At 43.3% G+C, this 23,767-nt stretch overlaps 1 protein-coding gene across 1 annotated transcript in view; it reads left to right on the forward strand.

The window, feature by feature from the left end:
* Window positions 1-23,767, forward strand: part of COL28A1 (collagen type XXVIII alpha 1 chain) — a 73,404-nt gene that overhangs the window by 47,543 nt on the left and 2,094 nt on the right. The window contains exons 18-32 of the mRNA XM_075319685.1: window positions 4,285-4,356; window positions 4,947-5,015; window positions 5,285-5,356; window positions 5,782-5,850; window positions 6,128-6,196; window positions 7,398-7,466; window positions 7,573-7,641; window positions 9,184-9,252; window positions 14,997-15,065; window positions 15,259-15,327; window positions 17,420-17,500; window positions 19,825-19,860; window positions 20,813-20,849; window positions 22,136-22,693; window positions 22,809-23,185. Of these exons, the coding sequence (XP_075175800.1) occupies window positions 4,285-4,356; window positions 4,947-5,015; window positions 5,285-5,356; window positions 5,782-5,850; window positions 6,128-6,196; window positions 7,398-7,466; window positions 7,573-7,641; window positions 9,184-9,252; window positions 14,997-15,065; window positions 15,259-15,327; window positions 17,420-17,500; window positions 19,825-19,860; window positions 20,813-20,849; window positions 22,136-22,693; window positions 22,809-23,185 (1,785 nt within the window). The remainder of the gene's footprint in view (window positions 1-4,284; window positions 4,357-4,946; window positions 5,016-5,284; window positions 5,357-5,781; window positions 5,851-6,127; window positions 6,197-7,397; window positions 7,467-7,572; window positions 7,642-9,183; window positions 9,253-14,996; window positions 15,066-15,258; window positions 15,328-17,419; window positions 17,501-19,824; window positions 19,861-20,812; window positions 20,850-22,135; window positions 22,694-22,808; window positions 23,186-23,767) is intronic.

A 23,767-nucleotide genomic window follows, 5' to 3' on the forward strand; every position in this document is an offset into this window, starting at 1 on the left:
ATCTGTAATGATTCCACCTGCGGCACTAAAAACACGCTCTGACAAAACGCTAGCAGCAGGGCAGGCCAGGACTTCCAAGGCGTAGAGAGCCAATTCATGCCACGTGTCCAGCTTGGATACCCAATAATTGTAAGGCACAGAGGAATGTCGGAGTACAGTTGTTCGATCTGCAAGGTACTCCTTCAGCATCTGGGCAAACTTAGGATTTCTTGTGGCACTACCCCGCACCTCAGGGGCTGTGGTACGTGAGGGGCTGAGAAAACTGTCCCACATCTTAAAGACTGTTCCCCTACCTCTGGCGGATTGGACTTGTGCCTCTCTCGGCTGTACGCCTCGGTTGTCCACTGATTCCTGACCTATGCCGCTAGCGTTTTGTGAGGGGAATGCTTTGCCTACTTCCGTGACTATGGCCTTCCGGAACTGCTGCATTTTGGTTGACCTCTCCTCCACGGGAATAAGAGACAAAAAGTTCTCCTTGTAGCGTGGGTCTAACAGTGTTACCAACCAGTAATGATTGTCGGCCAAGATGTTCTTAACGCGAGGGTCACGAGACAGGCAGCTTACCATAAAGTCAGCCATGTGCGCCAGACTCTTAACAGCCAGGACTTCAGTAGCCTGACCAACAAGATGACTGAACATGCTGTCCTCCTCCTCCTCCTCCTCCTCCTCCTCCTCCTCATCTACCCTGTCCTCTGGCCAGCCACGCTGAACCGAGGATATGACTGGTGTGCATGTCATATCCTCAATTTGGCCGGAGAGTTGCTCCATGTCTTCATCCTCCTCCTCGTCATAGTCCTCCACTGCACGTTGTGATGAGACGAGGCTGGGCTGTGTGTTATCACCCACACCCACTACTGTTTCTTGCTGCAACTCATCGCGCTCCGCCTGCAATGCATCATGTTTGTTTTTCAGCAGAGACCGTTTTAGAAGGCAGAGTAGCGGTATGGTGACGCTAATAATGGCGTCATCACCACTCACCATCTTGGTGGAGTCCTCAAAGTTTTGGAGGATGGTACATAGGTCTGACATCCATCTCCACTCCTCAGGTGTTATGTGTGGAGTTTGACCCATTTCCCGACGGCTTAGGTGATGCAGGTACTCAACAACTGCCCTCTTCTGCTCACATATCCTGACCAACATGTGCAGAGTTGAATTGCAACGCGTGGGGACATCACACACCAGTCTGTGAGCCGGAAGATGCAAACGGCGCTGAAAGCCGGCAAGGCCGGCTGAAGCAGTAGGTGACTTTCGAAAATGTGCAGACAGGCGGCGAACTTTTACCAGCAGATCAGACAGCTCTGGGTATGACTTTAGAAACCGCTGAACCACGAGGTTGAGCACATGGGCCACGCATGGAACATGTGTCAGCTGGCCTCGCCTCAAAGCCGCCACCAGGTTCCGGCCATTGTCACACACGACCTTTCCTGGCTTTAGGTTCAGAGGTGTGAGCCAGTGATCTGCCTGCTGTTTCAGAGCTGTCCACAGCTCTTCTGCATTGTGGGGTTTGTCACCTATGCAGATTAGCTTCAGCACAGCCTGTTGCCGCTTCGCCGAGGCAGTGCTGCAGTGCTTCCAGCTTGTGACTGGTGTGGAGGGTACAGTGGATGAGGATGCGCAGGAGGAGGAGGAGGCTGAAGAGCATGACATTCCAGAGCTGTAGAGTGTGGGTGAAACACTGACTGAGGTAGGGCCTGCAAACCTTGGTGTGGGAAGGACGTGTTCCGTCCCTCGCTCAGACTGGGTCCCAGCTTCCACAATATTAACCCAGTGTGCCGTCAACGAGATGTAGCGGCCTTGCCCACAAGCACTTGTCCACGTGTCTGTGGTTAGGTGGACCTTGGGTGAAACAGCGTTGTTCAGGGCACGTGTGATGTTTTGTGACACGTGGTTATGCAACGCGGGGACGGCACACCGGGAGAAATAGTGGCGGCTGGGGACCGAGTAACGTGGGACAGCTGCCGCCATCAGGTCACGGAATGCTTCTGTCTCCACCAGCCTAAAAGGCAACATTTCCAGCGCAAGCAGTCGCGAAATGTTAGCATTTAGAACTGTGGCATGTGGGGTGTTGGCAGTGTATTTGCGCCTGCGTTCAAAGGTTTGCTGAATGGATAACTGAACGCTGCGCTGGGACAAGGACGTGCTTGATGATGGTGTTCTTTCTGCGTAGGCAACTGCAGGTGCAGGAGTGGAGGAGGCTTGTTCGCAGGCAGCATGGACAGGGGATTGGCTCGCATGCACAACCAGCGAAGACGTAGCAGTGACATCAGCAAGCACTGCTCCTCGACTCTGTTGTACTTCCCACAAAGTCAGGTGCTTGGCTGACATGTGCCTGATCATGCTGGTGGTGGTCAGGCTGCTAGTTTTGGTACCCCTGCTGATGCTGGCACGGCAGGTGTTGCAAATGGCCTTTTTTGAATCATCTGGATCCAACTTAAAAAACTGCCAGACTCGGGAAGACCTAACATTTGTACAGGCACCTTGTGTCGTCGTGTTGTTCCGGGGAACGGTTGCCTGACTTCTGCCTGGGGCCACCACCCTGCTTCTTACTGCCTGTTGTGATGCTACGCCTCCCTCCCCCTGTGCACTGCTGTCCTCGCTCTGCATATCCTCCTGCCAGGTTGGGTCAGTTACTGGATCATCCACCACGTCGTCTTCCTCTTCCGCACCCTGCTCCTCCTCCTGACTTCCTGACAATTGTGTCTCATCATCGTCCACCACTTGTTGAGACACGTTGCCAACTTCGTGAGAACGTGGCTGCTCAAATATTTGGCCATCTGTACAGACGATTTCCTCATGACCCACTTCAATATGAGCTGGCGAGAGGCCAGAATGTGTGAATGGAAACGTGAACAGCTCTTCCGAGTGTCCAAGTGTGGGATCATTAATGTCCGAGGAGGACGTGTACTCAGCCTGGTGGTAGGAAGGAGGATCAGGTTCAGAAATGTGCGGTGCAGTATCACGGCTACTGACACTTGACCGTGTGGAAGACAGAGTGTTTGTGGTGGTGCCAATCTGACTGGAAGCATTATCTGCTATCCAACTAACAACCTGTTGACACTGGTCTTGGTTCAAGAGCGGTGTACTGCTGCGGTCCCCAAGAATTTGGGACAGGACGTGCGAGCGACTAGATGTGGCCCTTTGTTGTGGCGAAATTAGAGCTTGCCCACGACCTCGGCCTCTGCCTGCACCACCATCACGTCCACTTCCTTGTTCCTTGCCAATGCCCTTGCGCATTTTGCAATGCTGTGCACTGCTGACGTGTATATTCACTACTTGTGCGTTATATCAAAGTTTCTGGAAATTGCACACAAGTGCACCTGTACGCTGCCACCAACAGGCACACACGTGCGGTTTTAAAAACCAAGCACGGACGCAATAAGAACCTAACAGGTTTTTTTGGGGAGCGACAATTACAGACAAGTCAGACACTATCTGGACTGTTTTACACTGTGTACACCAGCCCCAGATATGATGAAGGCTGGTATACGGTCACCACTACCCTGCCTGCCTGCCTGCCTGTATACTGGTACAATAGTCCTGACAAGGACTCTTTTGGTCACTAGCCTGTATTCAGACCTCGCTATACCCTGCCTGTATATAGCAACAATAGTCCTGAGAAGGACTCTGCTACTGTACTCCGACCTGGCTATACCCTGCCTGCCTGTATACAACTAGAATAGTCCTGAGAAGGACTTTTGGTCACACTGTTTGCAGCCCTGCAACTGAAAAAGCTATAAAGGGCCGCAAAGCTTTCCCTGAATCAGCGACACTCTCCCTGCACTGACTGTCTGGATAGCTGTGAGCAGAGCACAGCGCGCCGGCCGATATAAAGGCTCGGTCACGCTGTGCAGGCCGGCCAATCACTGCAATTCCACAACTAACAGGGCTGTGGCATTGCAGTGGTCTGCCAGCCAATCCCTGCATGAGGGCTGGCTCTCAAAAGAGCGCCAACATGCAGAAATGAAGACCACGAGTACAGCACGAGTATCGCGAGATTACTCGGTCCCCGCCGAGCAGCCCGAGTACAGCGATACTCGTGCGAGTACCGAGTAGTTACAAGCATGCTCGCTCATCACTAATCAGGACTCATAACACAAACAAGCTCATAATAAAGCAGCATTTATAAATAAACTATTAAAATATGGAAAGTATTAAAATATACACATCTTTAATTAAAAGAAGACCAGAGTTAAAATACATCTAATCTAGCAGTAAAATTAGTTAACAGTTAAGTGTATTGATATATGCTAATGTGCAGTTGTACACTGTCTCTTTATATTTTAGGGGGAACCTGGGTCTTCAGGATTAGCCGGATTACCTGGTTTGCCAGGAGAAGATGGTGCCCCCGGACAAAAGGTTTAAATGCCTAGAAATAATATATTTCTGCATACATTTTAATGCTAATTTGAGCATATTTCTGTTTGAAATGTTAGATTTTTAGCTTATATTTTTATAATTAATAAACAGAAAATAAACTGTAAATGTCTAATGATGATGCTGGTTGCTTAACTAATATTACAATGCTATAAAATAATTTTGCATTTAGTGAAAAATTGTTCTTATTACTATAGGCCGCAAAAACATAGATATAGATATAGATATATATAGATAGACAGACAGATATATATATATAGATATATATATATATATATATACACGGTATATATATATATATATATATATATATATATATATATATATATATATATATATATATATATATTTATAATCTAAACTGCTCAAAAAAATAAAGGGAACACTTAACCAACACAACGTTATTTTAGTTTTCCCCCTTATTTTTTTCAGCAATATATATATTGCATATTGTGTATATATATATATATATATATATATATACATATTGTATATTGTAGATATATATATATATTATATATATACACAATTTTATTTTTTTCTATTTTTCTTTATTTCTTTTTTTATTTTAGGGTGAGCCAGGACTTCCAGGTCTCAGGGGGCCAGAAGGGTCTCCTGGTATTGGCATACAAGGAGAAAAAGTAAGTCCCAAACATTTCAATTTATAGATAGATGGTTTAATTATCTGCTGGAATTAAACTGATAGGGATGGGTCTAATTAAATATTATTACTTAGTAGTAATACATTAATTGGTCTCTTTGTGCAAATTGTGTTGTTTTGTTGGTTTATTGTCTTTTTGAGTTAAATGCTAAATAAAAGGGAAAGAGGAAAGAAGATAAAACTATATAAAAATGATTGCCTTGTTAAAAATACTGTTGTAGCATGATCACAAGTTGTGTTTTTTTTTAGGGCGACCAAGGACAACGTGGCATCCGTGGGTTAACAGGCCCCCCAGGACCAGCAGGACCATCAGGACCAAAAGTAATCAAAAGCCATTGTTAATAAAAACTGAATGTGAGAAAGAGAATAAGGCAATAGGGTCTTAACTGTGTGATAGTGGTAATACACACAGGGAGTTGCTCACATGGTGGGGTTGAAGAGCGTGGACACGGCTGGTACAGACCCTAGAATTCAATAGCTAACAATGGACGATAGGTGTTAAACATCCCCACCGCCGGGAGACAGTATGAAACCGTATCCTAAAAAATTATTTTATTGAACGCGTTTCGGTGTGAAACTATTTCATCATACAATACAATGTGATTGTCCTGATGAAGGAGTTTCACTCCGAAACGCGTTGAATAATATCACTTTCTAGGATACAGTTTCATTCCTTCATATGGCAGCGTATAAGCAAATTTGTAATGCACTCCTTTTTACAAAGCAAATTTCTTCTTGTTTTTCAGGGAGAACCTGGTGCTGCAGGACGGATAGGCTTGCCAGGACCTCCTGGTAGGGCAATAGTGGGTCCTAAGGTAAGCTTTGTTGTTAGAGTTAATTCAGCCACTTAAGTGTGACACACAAATAATAATGCCCTTTTGCATTGGCAACTGTGCTTAAATACCTGAAAAATATTGTTTCATTATTGTTGTCTAGTAGATTCCAAATCCAAAGACTTTCTTAGATGTTATTGTGGTTCCAGCCATTAATGGTTCCGTAATGTATAACTAAAGCTGAGATAGAGAATTTCTAATAAAGTTTTTTTCTCTATGCTTATTTTACATAATATAATTTTTTTATATTTTATTTCAGGGAGACATTGGCCCACTAGGTCCACAAGGTCTTATAGGAGAACCAGGAGTTGGCATTGCCGGTCCAAAGGTAATGTTGCAATTATCAGTAGAGATGAGCAAACTTGAGATTTGGTGTTCATACCAAACCAACACTTTACAAAAAAAATAGTTTGGATTCGGAGTTCGGGTACTTTACGTATGAACATCACTCATGCGAGCATCGCTGTGCTCGGGTACGCACGGGTTTTCAGCCCATTGTGAGCCGCTTGCACTGTTTGATTGGCTCACACTGGGGGTAACAACAACGTGATCGGATGTAGTGTGCACCAAAAAAAAGGAAAAACCTCGCTCATCTGCCCTCGGACGTGATCTGTTTATGGTTGGCTGTGTATAGGCGGAGATCCGAACTGCCCCATTAGTGACTTCCATTGGGATTCAGGTCAAGTCCGGGTCCCAAACCAAACTTTAAAGTCCGGCTGAAGCTCCCGAATTGCTACGGGTTCCCTCATCTCTAATTATCAGCCTTGATTAGCATGTATATTGGGTACTTGAAATTAAAGAAGTATGCTATACACTTTATATCCTTTCTGTTTAAAACATTATGCCGGCTTACTTCTCGATGGATAAGGGCGAAGAATATAGAATTCCTTAAGGTCCATTTATTCTGCACAATTTTGTGATTCAGTTTTCTTAGTAATGCCCGTTTTCCGATAATCGTGCAGGCGTAGGAAGGAAAACGGGTTGGGTTGGATACAGCACCAACAAAATAGTAAAAAATTAAGTATTTATTGAACTATATTAAAAGAGAAATTACAAAAAAATATTTAAATCGTGTGCATTAGGGTATCTAACGCGTTTCAGACCACAGACAAAATATTAAAAACAGTCCTTAGTCATAGGTAAGTTTCCAATAATCCTGCAGTCTAAAGAGGCATGAAACGCTTGTTCGTCATGTGGCATGATCCTTTGTGCTACATAGAAGATCATCATTCTTAGGAGCTCATCTTTTTATATAAAAAGTGCTGTCGAGAAAAATGGCAGCCTATGCACACTGAATCAATTAGAGATCATTTAGTGCACATCCAAGGCCGGGTCGACCTGTGTAAACAGGTTATTGAACGACCGCCGACAGGCAAGCATGGGTGTATGAGGCTACCGTCCCGTGTTACACTGATAAATTGAGAAAAAGACAATTTTAATTCACAATATTTTCATGATATTTTATAGGTTATATAATAATTTAATCAGGATGAATGATGTATAATTTTTACTACTATATTCTGCTATAGGGTGACAGAGGCAATCCAGGACCACCAGGGCCATATGGGCCTAAAGGAGATGGATTTGCGGGACCTCAAGTGAGTAAAATAATGCATTTTACTGCTTTTTAGTACTTAAATTGCCATGTGAAGCCTTTCCAAATCTGAAGGCTACTTACTAAGAAATGATTCTATTTGAAATCAGGGTATGCCAGGACTTCCAGGACTTCCAGGTGAACCAGGATCTGAAGGCTTTGGACTTCCAGGACCAAAGGTAGAATCTCAGTTAGATATACTGTAAAAGTAATGTAAAGTAGTTGGTTAGGTTCCAAAAACACCTCCATTTCCCAGGAGATGACTATTAACTAAGAATATAAATTACCCTAGGGATAGAGGTATGTCCACATCAACTAAACAGAGTGTTGCCAAATGTAAAACTACTGTGAAGTGAAGTGGGGTTTTAAATATTACCCAGAATAATATTGCTTGTTAAACAGTAGTATGGTTTCTCATCTGAAAAGTTGAGATCTTTACTCATTAGAGGAAGACCATGTCTTTAAAGGAGATGTCCACTACTAGGACAATCCTTCTGATTCCACATGTTTCCCTCAGATAATCTAATAAAGCCTATACTCACCTCCCATCCTGGCACCGTTCCAGCGGTGCCACCTTTTTCATTCCCGGGGCTCACGTTGACATTCTGACGTCCCATGATCCCAGCATCCAATCAGTGCTGGCTTCTGTGTCCCCACCTTCGGACCAAACGAGCAATCAACAGGAAGTGAACGGACCGCAATACTCACTTCCTGTTGATTAACTTGTTTTGTCCGTAAGCGAGGACACAAAAGCCGACGCTGATTGGACACAGGGCTCATGTGACGTCACAACGTCACATGAGCCCTGGGAATGTGAGACGCAGCAACGCTGTAATGGAAAGAAGACCTGTCAGTTATCAAAAATATGTAATTTTTTTTTACCTGTTAGGATTGCCTGAATCTGGCCTTATATTTCTTTTGATCCTGCACATCTCTTATGCCTGAGATATGGCTCCCTCCTCCCTGTATATAGATCTTGTCTTGTTAACTAACTGGATGTGATCACATAGAGAAGAGCTGTAGACCACACCCAGTTGGCTAAAAAGACTAGATTTATATACAAGGAAGATGGAGCCATATCTCAGGAATGGAAATGTGCAGGAACAAAATAAAAATAAATCAAAAATATCTAGAAGACCTAAAAATGTATTACAATTATATAAAGTAAAGGCAAATTGCTATCAATTTATGATGAGGGGAGGGGAATGCAGTAGCATCCGATTGTCCCAACTGCTCTCAGCCACCTCGGCACAGCTAGGAGCAGTATTGTGTAGGAAAAAAATGGGTAGGTGCCGTAATGCTAATTCCAGTTGAGATCCCCACCAGTCATTAAGATGGAAAATCCTAGCACTACGCTATCATTTTTCTTTAAACAAACTTTTTCATTAATATTTTTCAAATATAAATAACAAAAATTCCATGTTGACATGAGTATAAGGGACGGACTGTGCATCAATGTTCAAGTGTCAAGATGAAATATATATATATATTTCATGTATATATATATATTACATGTATATATGTGTGTATATATATATATATATATATATATATATATATATATATATATATATATAAACTTAACAATGGGCAGGTGGGGGTTCACACCATCAGATTGAACAATTATGGAAAACAAACAAAAAGAGGGAAGTTTACCAAAAGTTTGGGATCGCCCCTTAAATTATGCTATTTTATACCTTTACCAATTTTTCTATTTCCAGGGAGACCCGGGATTCAGAGGTCCAATTGGTCTACCTGGTCCCCCTGGTGAAGGATTGCAAGGACCTAAGGTAAGAAAACGTTGGAAAATTTACTGTGTTTAAAGTCATTTCTTTTACATCATGTTCTGATGAACGAGATTTTAGAAAGTTCTCTGTGCACTATGGGGCCCGATTAATGTAAGCTTTTGCGAGAATATTCTGGCATAAAAAGCTTTGAAAAGTTGCATAATTTTGGTCCAACTGGAGGCTATGCTAAAATTATGTAAGCTTTGCTGTTTTCATGGCATTTTCGGACAACTTTAAGAATGTGGCAGTGCGGAAGCGGGACAGGGGCGTGGCGACAACATTCATGATGAGCAGCAGGGATGGGAGGAGGATTTGTGGTGAGGTGCACACAGTGGGGCACAGCACTTATCTGGCACTCCTAATTCATGAAGAGGCATACGCCTGTCACATTAAGTATAGGGAAATACCGAGTGAACGGCGAAAAGGGAGGGGAGGAAAGAGGGAAACCCTGTGTCTAGGGGAGGGTGAAATGGTGACCCTTGATTAAACCAATCGCTGGCCCATGGCTCCCCTGACCTCCCTAGACAGGTTCCCCACCTGTCCGCCGAGCAGGATAACTGGCCCTTGCTGACCCTGAACTGGTCCCGAGCTAGTGAACGGCGGGATGAGCACTAGTCAACCCCACCAAGTCCTAAAGAACACACAGGGAAAACAAACAGGGGAACCAAACAAACAACTTATCTGTAAGATGACTAAAGGCTGCTTTACACGCAGCGACATCGCTAGCGATGTCGCTGGTGAAAGCACCCGCCCCAGTCGGTTGTGCGTCACGGGCAAATCGCTGCCCGTGGCGCACAACATCGCTAACACCCGTCACACGGACTTAACTGCCTAGCGACGTCACTGTGGCCGGCGAACTGCCTCCTTTCTAAGGGGAAAGTTCGTTCGGCGTCACAGGGACGTCACACGGCAGCCGTCCAATAGAAGCGGAGGGGCGGAGATGAGGGGGCGGAATATCCCGCCCACCTCCTTCCTTCCTCATTACCGGCAGCCGCAGGTACGATGTAGTTCCTCGTTCCTACGGTGTCACACATAGCGATGTGTGCTGCCGCAGGAACAACGAACAACCTGCGTCCTGCAACAGCAATGATATTTGGGAAAGGAACGACCGTTAACGATCAGAATTACTCACCTTATCGTTGATCTTTGACGCGACGTTGCTAGGCAGGTAAGTATGTGTGATGGGTGTTAGCGATGTTGTGCGCCACGGGCAGCGATTTGCCCGTGATGCACAACCGATGGGGGCGGGTGCTTTCACCAGCGACATCGCTAGCGATGTCGCTGTGTGTAAAGTGGCCTTTAGGCTATGTGCGCATGCTGTGGTTTTTTTTACGCTGCGCTTTTGTGCACATGAAAAAGCATACAAACACCCGCGGCAAAAACGCGCAAAAAAAGCGCGTTTTGGTGCGTTTTTGGCTGCGTTTTGCTGCGTTTTTGATCTCTGCATTTTTCCAATGCATTGCATGGGGGGAACGCAGAAAAACGCAGGAAAGAATTGACATGTCCTTTTTTTTTTTTAAGCTCAAAAACGCAGCTTAAAAAAAAAGTTGTGTGCGGAGAACAAAAATGAAAACTCATAGACTTTGCTGGGGAAGCAAACTCATGCAGGTTTGAGCCCAAAAACGCACCCAAAAAACGTGCAAAAACGTCGCAAAAAACGCACATAGCCTTAAGGCCCTGTCACACACACAGAAAAATCTGTGGTAGATCTGTGGTAGATCTGTGGTAGATCTGTGGTAGATCTGTGGTAGATCTGTGGTAGATCTGTGGTAGATCTGTGGTTGCAGTGAAATTGTGGACAATCAGTGCCAGGTTTGTGGCTGTGTACAAATAGAACAATATGTCCATGATTTCACTGCAACCACAGATCTACCAAAGATTTATCTCTGTGTGTGACGGGGCCTTTAGGATGAAGAATAGTAACATACAATATAACAGCCCCGTATTCAGCAGATCTAAATTCCAACCAGTTGTGGTCAAATACCTCAGTGGGGAATGCCTGTATAGTTTTAGCAGAATGTCGTAGTGATGGAGAAGGACAAATGCAAGATTCAGATCAAATGCGAGATTTGTGATATTACTTAACACTTCTTGCACTTTTTCCCAAAAAGGGGTGAGAAGTCAGCAGGACCAAAAAAATATGTAACAGGTCACCTTCCTCATCTCCACATCTCTAACACATGGAATTGTCGTCAGGAAAAATTGCATGTAAGCGAGTTAGGAGTCTATACTCCCGAGATAGTAATCCAGAACTGTCCACATGGAAACTATAGCAAATTGATGCTATTTTTGATAGGGAGAGTCCCAAATCAACCTGCCATTGGGTTTGGAAATAGGTGGCCAGTTTTTCTTGAGGATCAATCAATTAGGAGTATGAAAAGGATAGAGTGTGTCTTAGAGGTCCCATGCCCGAACAAGCCACTTTGAAAGTCGTCCTTGTAAAAAGATCAGGATGTGAGTGAATGAAAAAAATAAGACACCTGGCAAACTCTCCAAACCCCTAGAGGTGATGGAGATGATAAACCAAGGAGGTAATCCATTGAAGGCCAAGTTTGTCCATCTCCAAAGTGGCATATTCTGAAGCATCCACTATTTAGCCAGATGCGGAAAACATTGTTATCTAGGCCCAGGGAAAAAAGTGGATTACCCAAATGGGGATACATAAAGGAAGATTCCGGTATAATATGTGAACCTACTGCAGGAATGGCACAGCAGTCAAGGGTAGCTCCAATTGTGGCATGTGCTTTAAGTGGTTTACACCCTAGAACGCGCAACCATAGAAATCCACACTTTCACATACCTGGGCTAGCAGGCCTTCAGGGCCCCAGGTATGCGTTCTAGGGTTAATTATGGACGAATCCAACTAAGGAGTCACAGCGAAAGGAATATTTGTAAAATTTTGCTCAATCCCGACCCAAGCCTTTCCGGTACCATTCCTACACCAGTCCAAGACTGTAGATATGTGGGAAACTATATATTACCTGAAATCGGGCAAAGCTATACCTCCTGAGGACTTACAACAGTACAATATGACTCTTCTGATATAGGGGAGGAGGATTTTCAGACCGTATAATCTTGGATTGAACTGATGCAAGCCCCTGAAGAAGGACAAGGGGACCCCCAATAGGGATTACTTATATAACATATAGGATCCGAGGAAGAAAGTTAATTTCAGAAATGGTGCTTCTACCAAACCATACAAAAGCATTCCTCGTCCATCTTGAGCGGTTCTCTTGTACAAATTGGAATAGTTTAGGGAAGTTGAGTGATTATATTAGATTTACGTCTCTCGGTAAAAGAATCCCCAGATATTTTAACGCTGAGTTAGCCCATTTGAAGATGAAATTGGCTTTCAAAGACGTTAAGGTTGATGGAGGCATGTTAATATTCAGGGCTTCTGATTTGGAAAAAGTCAATTTTGATGTTAGATAGTCCAATGTATAAGCGGAATTCTGCTCTGAGATTTGGCATTGATTGGTAATGAAGAAGATTAAATCATCCACATAGGGTCTTTCTTTATTCAAATATGTTAATTAGATGCTCAGTGCACCTTGGACATGGCCAAGCAGTTTAGTGCACCTTCCCAACATTTGTTTTCCATCTGCTTCTGCTCCCTGTCCCTTGATTGACAGCTCTGGATTTATTGGAAGAAGATATGGCTGAGTTACATCAAAAACAAGTTGATGGAAATGCGCACTGAACTACTTGGCCACTCCATGGGTGCACCAAACACCTCATTACCATATTTCAATAAAAAACTATTTCTAGAAAACACTACAATTGACTTAGTCAATTAAGACATGAGTTTCCTAGAAGATGATGTGCTTGGTTTGAACAGTCATTTTGTGCAAACTGACTCCCATTAATTCCCTTAAAAAAACACCTTCTTAAGAAGTCTAAATTTTTATTCAGCCTATCAGAGATTTTAATTCCATTTATGCTATGCAGGCCACCTTCTTAAGGAGGATCACCCTCTAGAAAACCATTTTCAAAACAGATTTGAGTGGGCATTAAAATATAGTATTCCCATATTGTACATTTATGTCATATCCAAAGAATGTATCCATGCAGATGCGGATCCCACCAATGAAACCCATAAATATCTCAATTAATGGGATTTCCAACCAAGTGTCCACTTCCACAGAACAATGCAAAATTGTGGTTTTTGCAGTACATTGTAAAATTGACAATCCTAATGAAGCACTATCACAGCCTGGGCTTCATAGGAGAACAAATATGACAACCATGATCGGTAACAGATCAAAACGAGATTAAACTTATAAAAAAAAAAAACTTATTAAAAAAAAAAAAGAGATTAAACTTATAACACAGGTGCTACTGTCACGCCGGGTACTAGGAAGTGACTGGATAGAGGTTCCTAAGCTGGCCCTCAGACTAGGTACACCCTGAGCTGACCCTCAACCCAGAGGTAGATTTGATGGTAGTGAGGTCTGAGCCACCAGCGTCTCCCTGTCTTCTGTCTAGGTCCTGGTGTAACTCCCTCCACACCCACCACCCAAGGGACGGACTGGAACAGTTGTCACAACCCCACAACGGACACATACAAAAAGGGGGCGCAATCCAACCAAAGCACACCACTACCAAACACACAAGGAAAGATACAAACAGTACTCAGGAGGTAAATAAAGAAAGGGAGAAAGTTACAAATGACCAGGTAAATTTCACACAAAATACAACAGACATCAGCTCAATCACAACCCTCACGCTCCTGGCCTAGCTCCAGAATCAATTCTGAATGACCGGCGCCCTCTGTAGGGAGCAGAGGGTGTTATCCGAGTTGGGAGTGGTTATCAGCGGAAACACCTGAGCAGAGGTAAAAAGCTTGCTGCTGGCAAGGAAAACTGACATTACCCCGTGCATGCAAAAGGAAAAAATACATTTAATGTGAAGAGTCTCAAATGGTAATATGAGACTCGGGGCCTGGGCCTGAGCCTGTCAAAGAGTGACGACTGTGACAGCCACCTGCATTGTATGGAGGTGACTCAACTTCTAAGCCCAGATAATGTGGGGGTCCCAGTGATCAGACCCCAACAATCATGTATACAGTATATATCACTTATAAGTGAATGATACCAACAGACACGGACATAACCGTGTCATTTTTTCAATATGGAAAAAGCCATATACAGAAATGAAGATGAAAAAAAAAGAAAATTCTGTACAACAGCTTGATTACAAAAGGTACAAATAGTTTTATTAGATATTATAAAGGCATTATAGCAAATACAAAAAATACATAGAAATGTAAAAGTCGTGAAATAAACGGTAAACACCAGCAGATGGCGCCCTCATACCACATAGGCATGTAAGTCCGCTCTGAAATAAGCCGACACTATGACAGCCCAGCTGACAGCTGCCCGTGAAAAGACAGATGTGTTCCAGAGATAGAAATGTGCTGATAAACACACAATGTCCCACCGTGACCATATAGTAAGTTCAATTAGCCATGTAACAGTGTACAAACGATTTGTAAGGTCACAATACCAAGCAAACTAGCATACCTGAGTGTGGGATGAGGGATGAGCCCCGACCTATAGGTTTCGTGTTGATCCTTCTTCCGGGGGTCTGATGTGATAATATAATAAATCTATTTAGTGGAGAATCCTCTTTAAGGAAGGAAACAAATGTATATTTTAAAAATAATATCAACAAATCATCAGAAAATGATAACAACTTCCTACAGTGTTTTTTTAATATTTCTTTTCTGGATATTTCATTGTTTTTAGGGTAATATAGGAAAGTCAGGATTACCAGGTGCCCAGGGTCCCGCAGGTGAAGGGATACAGGGTCCAAAGGTAAGGAATAAACTTAATTCAATGTTCTCTTTTTGTCTTTGGTTTCTGCTTTGAAAGCAATTATCAACCACTAATGATTTATATTTTGCTACATAACTCTAAAAACTTTCTACCTGTTTCTTTTCCTTTTTTTTCTCCCTAAATAAATATATACACTCATTTTTTTTATTCTATGCTTTTATTTTCTTTCTAGGGAGAGCAAGGAGGTCCAGGTTTGCCTGGATCACGAGGACTTCCAGGCGAGGGACTTCTAGGGCCAAAGGTTAGGACAAATTGTAATTCACATTTAAAATGGAATAATTCAAAATCTCAGTAATAAATTGTGGATATGATGACAAGTCAGGAATTGGAGATCATAAAGTTATCGCAAATTGAAATAAGCAACTTCTGAATTAACATTGTTCAGTACGTAAAGTGTACGGTATGTACCACATACATCAGCAAAAAAACCACAAGTGACAGATGTAATTATAAGACTTTTCTCAAATATCGAGTATGTCATTAGTAAATCTGATACGATTGTCTTCTCTGAGAGATACCAGCTGTGAGGAGGGGGGAAGATGTGAATCTATATGGCATCTGAATCTGTCAGGATTTATGAAGAACTCATTAATTCCCCTGCTTTGCTGTTTTGTTGCTGGTCCAAAGAATGTAATAGAAAAGCCCAATTTTCTGTCATTGGCAAATTGTTGAGCAAAATAAAGTGCAAACATAGTAAATTAGTTATTGCATTCCAAAGAGCGAATCAATATGTAACGCCTGCCTGGATCAACAGACTCAGGTGGGATGTAATGAACAGACTGGAGGGAAGCCACTCACCAAGCAGGACCCCCAGAACCCTGAAACCCTTTAACCCCTATACAGGGATTTGGAATTACACAGGGCCCTGGAGATCACTAGCTGTGGAAGGCTGCAGTCTAATGAGAGTAGTCGTCAGGCAAGGTCAAACCAGGAATAGCAGAACAGGGACAGAATCTGAAACGTAGCAGAGGTCAAATCCTGATCGGGCAGCGAGGTACAAAAACAGCAGGCAGAAGGATAATCAGAAAACACGCAGAAGTCAGCACACAGGAATCACAAAACAGAATAGGGCGGACCAGGAGCCAGGAAATCAGAACTATCTCTGGCAGAGGTCAGCAGACAGGAGGGGAACTAAGAAGGGTGTGGTGTCTTCCCATTGATTGTAGCTGAACGCTGGCAACTTGAGCTGGAAGACACACGCTACCCACAGTCAGCCAGTGGTACTGCAGATCCCAAGATAACCCAGCCCAGTGGATGATCAGAGCCTGCGCCCACCGGTGCCGCTGGCATCGACTCCTCTCCCATGACCAGCACCATCCACGGCAGGAACACGGCGTCGCCTGGCGATCGGAGCAGAAGTCGCTGGAGCGGACTCCGGTGGTGACTTAACACAATTAAAAACAAATCAGGCTAAATGTTTCCTCATATTTTGCTAGTAGTTTAAATTTTTCTAAGTATATAATACTATCATGTAATAAGATGTCCCTGTGAATTATACATCCCAGAGAAAGGAGGAGTGAACTGCTTCCATACCATTAATATATTAGAGGAAGACGTAGCTGCTTCTAAAGGGTTAATCTACTAGAGGAGGACATAGCTGCTTCTAAAGGCTTAATCTACTAAAGAAGGATATATTTTCTTCTAATTGGTTAATTTAGAGGAGAACAACGCTGCTTCTAAAGGATTGAGTCTTCCACTACATGCTCAGCAACTGCAGTATACAAAGACTTGCAGGATTTACATCTATGGCTGCTTCTAGCTCCTCCTTTTGCAGTATCATAATTTTCAGGAACACATTTTATATTGCTGCTTCTGTAAATACATCAACCAAGAAGACAGTCACACATTTCTCCTGTGTTTCCCCTCAAGGTATATGTATGTCAGAAACAGGAAGTCTCACAGAGCTGTAAAATTAGTGAAGCATTGGAGAGCCTGACTTCAGCTGACTCCAGCCTGCTTTTCTTAAATAGCGAGAGCATTAAATACCAGACTAGAGAGTCCCTTTTTACTTTTCCTTATGATGTATGAGAAAGGTTTTATATTTTTACTTCGAGGTGATAGGTCTTTAAATCAGTGGTCAGCCCAGGTTTGACAGATGAGACTCACAACAATCCTAAAAATGTGCAACGTCATATTTTCCCAGCGGACCTTTACCTATAACTTACACATTAATAGGTGATAATTAGATTAGGACATCCATCTTTAAAAATTTAGAATGCCTTGAAACTAAGGATAATAAATTTTGATGGCCAAAAAAAAGTAAACTGTACTTAAAAAGAAAGAAGTTCTGGGTGAGGACCTTCTCTAATATCAATTTCATTTTAAAATTCTAGGGAGATCGTGGCTCTGTTGGTGAAAGAGGAAGAAAGGGGGATAAAGGTGACAGTGGTGAAGCTGGAAACCCTGGTGATACGGTAAGGTGGTCATTTTAAGACAATCCTGGTGTATACATAAAAAGCAATCAGTAATCTTCCCTGACACATTGTCATTACTAAGGGGCTGGTGGTGCATGTGCTTTGAGTGCCAAAAGTCACCAATAAGCTATTGGCTCTTTCAACCAAGTAAACGTTTCTGTACACAAACATATGAGGATGTACCAGAAAAAAAACATTGATCATCTTATAGGGGTGGGGCACTTTTAGTACAGCTAACACTGCTAAGTGAATAGTCCCTGAACCTTTCTGAATCAGTATGCCAGCTGATATTTTTGGAGATGGTTGCTATTACGATTCCTCTGTGCGGACCATCTTGCACACAGGTGATGCTCTGCCATGCCTTCCTGAACTACAGAGCCGGTGACTACAGTGACTTGTTTCCTTTGTGGAGAGCATTTTGCATTTGGAGATGCTCTGCTGTGTTTCTTTGACCACTAGCTGACAGGTTGTTTGACAGCGCAGGATTCCATGCAGGTTCTGGGAGGTGCTTTTTCTCAGGTGTTCCACCTTCCTGATAATTGCTCTGTTTCATTACTGAGCATGCTCTCAGGCCTCGCCAGTCGCAGTCTCTGGTTCTGCAATTGTGCTCTTGGCTCGTGTTTGTGCTCGTGTTCTGATCTAAGTTTCTTGACTCCCGGAATGTTGTTTGACTCCTCTCTGCCTGCTCCATGTTCTTGTTGTTTCCTCCTGGCTTTTGACCTCGGACCGCCACCTGACCATGTCTCTGTCTGCTCCCTGAATCTAATACGTACTCTCCTGGAATTCTGACCCTTGGCTTGTGACTTGACTGCATCTCTGCTTACTCCCTGTGTCCTGTCGTGTCCTCCTGTTTCCTGACCCCGGCTTGTCTGACTACCCTTCCGTCTATACTAATCATAAGTAGTGACTAACATCACATTTGCATTTGGTTTCAGAATTTTTTCTTAGTTGTTCAATATTCTGCCTATTTTGACATTTTTTAATTGTTATCCGAATCAAACACTTTAGAATATGCTGAAAATTCATCAAGCTATTCTGGACGATCACCGTCAGACCTTTCATGAACTCGTAGAGTTGACTGGGATTTCATGGAGTTAAGCGCGCTTTACACGCTGCGATCTCGGCAAATCGCTGCCCGTGGCGCACAACCTCGCTTAGCCCCATCACACGGACTTACCTGCCCTGCGACGTCGCTCTGGCTGGCGAACCGCCTCCTTTCTAAGGGGGCGGTTCGTGCGGCGTCACAGCGACGTCACGCGGCAGGCGTCCAATTGAAGCGGAGGGGCGGAGATGAGCAGGATGTAATATCCCGCCCACCTCCTTCCTTGCTCATTGCCGGTGGAGGCAGGTAAGGAGATGTTCGTCTCTCCTGTGGTATCACACATAGCGATGTGTGATGCCACAGGAACGAGGAACAACATCGTTAATAAGCAGAGAACGATTTTTTGATTCAGGACGACCTCTCCGCGGCAAATGATTTTGACCACTTTTGCGATCGTTTAAGGTCGCTGGTAAGTGTCACACGCTGCGATATCGTTAATGACGCCGGATGTGTGTTACAAACACCGTGACCCCGACGATAATTCATTAACGATATCGTAGCGCTTAAAGCCCGCTTTACTATCAGTAGTGGAAGAATTGGGTATGAAATCAGTTGAAGCAAAATTCATTTCTAGCCTTCTCACCCTTGACCAAAGAAAAAATAACCAGCCACCAGACTGAAAATTGAGAGAACTTTAAAAAAAGACTGAAGTTTTAAAAAGTACAAATAAATACACAATTTATTTTTTTAGAAATAAATTCCATTTTTCTTTTTGGTACCCCCTTGCAACAACCATTTTTGATGTTTTTTTCCCAAAAAGAAAATAAACTTCATAGCCGCATGTTGTGTGTGAATCAACCACCACAAAATAGGAAAAGCATTGAAAACTTCTTACAAAAAATATCACTAGCGTCAACTGTAATCTTTCCCAACACTGTTGTTTGGCATACTGACTCAGAATATTGACTTAGCAGTAAAAGCCCATACTAAAAGCACCACACCCTACAGAAGACTATTCCGGTTTCTCTTGGGTACCCCTCATGCATTGAAATATGTGAAATGCGTGATTTCCAACTTTAGTTGTCACATCTTATTGACAATAGCCCTCAAAGGTCTCCAACTCAATCTCTCAATATCATCTGCCCTGTAAGTACTTATGTATAACTTTCAATTTTCGCACATTTTATGCATTGGGTATTAGTAATTAATTTCACTGCCTATAAAAAGCAAAAACATCGCTCCTCAAAGCTGTCAACAAATATTAATTTTTATTTTATCACAGGGAAGAACTGGAACTAAAGGAGACCCCGGACTAACAGTAAGTTAACTGCATCTATCTTTATTGTCACAAAATAGATAATAAAAAAGATATGTTCGCTGACTGCCATGGTGGCATCAGTCACAATGCTAGTTCTGATACAGGCAGACTCAGGCGTCAACCTGCTGTGTGTTCAGTCTTTGTCAGACTAGCAAGAATTTTCCTCTGCTAGCCTGCTTGTTAGACTCCTTTGATCACATGTTCTGAGAAAGTCAATCACATCTGCTCCTCTGTTACTTAAGCTGGATGAAATCTTCTATCAATACCAGCTATAGGTTATATTGTGTTGCTCAGTGCATTTTGGTGTCCCAGACTATCTGGAAAGTGTTGCTTTTTGTCTGGAGTGGTTGTGGAGTTTACTTGTCGTCTTGTTGCTTCCTCCCTGCTCTTGCTTTCTTCCTTATCTTTTATTGTCTCATACTTTTGTGAGTGCGTGCTGTGTGACATAGTTTTGGTTTCCCCTGTCTGTCTAATTTTGTCGGTTTAACCTCACTCCTGTCCCGATCCCCCCTGGGGGAGGGGTATCAGGTTAGGGCTGCCCAGGAACAGTAGACCGTGAGCTACAAAGCTGAGCAGACCATCTACACTGCACACTGATGAAGGTCTATGTTAGACCAAAACGTCTGTGGTGTATCTGGTCAAGCTTGCTCAATAAAATACAAGTTTCTTCAACTATTTGATTGCCAAGTATGTGCTCTTTGCTAAAGAAGGAGACTCAGGCATCCCCACCTTTAGGAGTATCCCAGAGACTAGCATAGGTCTCCCTAGCTGGAGGACCAGCTTAGGAGCCCTGGTTTCCTTCTATCCCTATAGTCATTGTAACTTAAGCATACAAATTCATCATGTATGTCAATTTAACTTGTTTACATTATTTAATTTTAAATTTAATTTACATAACATGTTCATGTATTTTTCTTTCTATATGAACAAATTTTATTTTTCAATCTCACAGAGAGAAGATATCATTAAAATGATTAAAGAGATTTGCGGTAAGCTATAATACAGTTAACTGTTCTGCTTTCAATTTCTTTAAATGATAGTGTAGCGCCCCTGAACCCATCAGGAGCTACAAGGTACTACATCCTGTCAAAAGATGCAGGGCCTACCCCCAGGAACCTGGAAGACCAGTGCCGGTAACAGCAAAACACACTATAATCCCAGTTTTTCCCCATCCCCAAGAACTGGTGACAGACTAGAGATGGACCCAATGGATGGCCACCCAGGGGTGGAGCCGATCCAGTCCACTAGACGACAACCAGGTAGGAGGGGGCAGACAGTCAGTAGAGTGAGTGGAGTCAGTAAGTGGGAGATAAAGGAAATGGATGTAACCGCACTAACGGGAGTGTGTGATGGTGACCTGATGGCCCAGGCATGTGGTTGATGGTGGAGTACGGTAGAGTACTCCCGGAACCATAGCACAGATGGGGTAAAGAGCCCTAGGTCAGGCAAACGCTGTAGGCAGACCTGATGAAATCTGCACAGTGAGGGGACCATCCAGGACCTCACTGACCGTAAAGTCCGGGGGCACCAGCAGTGACGGGAAAACCAGGGACCAGAACAGAACACCGACCCTACAGGGTTCAAACTGCCGCTGTACGGACTAAAAGACTGAGATACAACTAGGAGGGGACCCCCCAGACGCTCCAAGCCACGGGGACCCACCAACTTGAGAAGGGTGCAGAGGAAAGAAGCTACCTGGTCACTAAACCGGCACTGGGACTAAGGGAACCAGCGGTGAACACCAGCCTTCCTTCAGGTTATCAAGCTGCCATGAGTAAAGAACCCAGTTACACTGCAATCCCTTGTGTGGCCTACCTTCTTTCCGCTGCTAATTCTATCACCTACCCCCTGGGGCCCCGGCCCTACTTGCGGAAGGCCCAACATCCAGGTTGCCACCAACATCAGCCCCAGCGGTGAGAAACTGTGCAGCGGCATTTCCATCACCATAGCCACAACCCGCAAGTGGCGTCACGATACAAACTTTATAAATACTCCCCTGTACATAACTCCCTTCAAGCGACCCCCAGAGTCACGGAACCGGGCAACGGCCACCCAGTGAACTGTCCCCGTAAATATACGGCCCGGGACCAAGTACCCCATAGCCCTGGGGCGAGTCAATAGCATTATGTTACTCCAACTTAAAGTACTATATAAATGTTGGCACCCAAAATTTAGTACTTGTGGTCTACGTTTGATATAAAGAATTTGGTGCATTGCATAAAAGACTGAACTAGAGTTAGGTGACTTCTTCTAAACTTTTATTTGTGCCCCATAGGATGTGGTGTTAAATGTAAGGAGATACCCATGGAACTTGTCTTCGTCATTGACAGCTCTGAGAGTGTTGGACCCGAAAACTTTGAAATTATTAAAGACTTTGTGACGGCCCTTGTTGACCGTGTAACAGTAGGACGAAACGCCACTCGCATTGGACTTGTTCTCTATAGTTTAGAAGTGCGGCTAGAATTTGGCCTGAACAGGTTCACCACTCAACAAGATGTAAAGCAAGCCATAAGAAAGATGATGTACATGGGAGAAGGTACCTACACTGGAACTGCCATACGAAAAGCTACTCAGGAAGGTTTTTATGGAGCAAGGAATGGGGTCAGAAAAGTAGCTATTGTTCTGACAGATGGTCAGGCAGACAAGAGGGAAGCTGTGAAACTGGACATAGCTGTCCGGGAGGCTCAAGCAGCCAACATACAAATGTACGCAATCGGGATTGTGAATTCCTCGGATCCAACTCAACAAGAATTCCTAAGGGAACTAAATCTTATTGCTTCTGATCCTGATGCTGAGCACATGTACTTAATCGATGATTTCAACACTTTACCAGGTAAGAGGAAAAAAAATAAAATTAAGTAACTTTATAAAAAAATTGTACTACCTTTATTTTTAGTGCCACTAACATTATTAGTACTATTAAAATCATATTACATAATATTTTTCAGCTTTGGAGTCAAAATTGGTTAACCAGTTCTGCGAAGATGAAAATGGTGCTCTTATCTATAACCGAGTTGGAAACAAAATCAGTACAATGTACGCACAGAAAGGGTCTTCCAGTTCTACCTTTACAACATTTCATGGCAGCAATGACAAAGTCAACACAGAAGAAAGTCTTAAATTAGAAGAAAAACGTAGATTGGAAGAAAGAATTAGGTTAGAAGAAGAAAGGATTCGAGAAGAAAGACTTAGGCAACAAGAAAGAACTCGTCAAGAAGAAGAAAGACTTAGACAAGAAAGGATTCGGCAAGAGGAAAGGATTCGTCAAGAAGAAGAAAGACGAAGAAAAGAGGAGACTTTGATTATTTCCCGAGAGCAAGTTCCGGTATAAAAGTTCTCAAATCATGATGCATAAATGAGCTGATTACAAATATTATGCTTTGGGGGGTTTTCTCACTGAGGGGATATTATAAATGGTAGGTTCAAAATATGCATAACATCTGTTAAAGCAATCTGGTTTTAACAAAAAAAACATACTTTGAAAATGGTGTCTGATTTAGCATGTGTTAAAGGGGTGGTCCAAAGGCAAAAGATTATTCCATTTAAATCCCTATCTATTTGATGCTATACCGTAATCTGATATAGTTGTAGAAAAAAATCCCTATAATCCCCTAACTACACTATCTAACTGCTATTTTTTTCATAGTTCCTGTCTGATTAATAGTCATTTCAGAATCGCAGTGCATGCTGGATACTCAAGCAAAGTTCAATCAGAGGGAAGGGTCTCTATCAGTGACTGCAGCCTCTGTCCCCTCCCTGAGACGTAGCATCATCATGACATAGTTTCAGGGGCTGGTCTGTCCCTCTGTATACCTCCCTGCTCTGTTCCTCTCTGCTCTGTCCCTCCCTATGCTATGCACTATGTGATCTCCACAGTGACAGCGCCCCCTCTGTTGTCGACTCAGAT

This window comes from Anomaloglossus baeobatrachus, chromosome 7 (assembly GCF_048569485.1).
Source record: "Anomaloglossus baeobatrachus isolate aAnoBae1 chromosome 7, aAnoBae1.hap1, whole genome shotgun sequence".
In the NCBI taxonomy this organism is placed as follows: Eukaryota; Metazoa; Chordata; class Amphibia; order Anura; family Aromobatidae; genus Anomaloglossus; species Anomaloglossus baeobatrachus.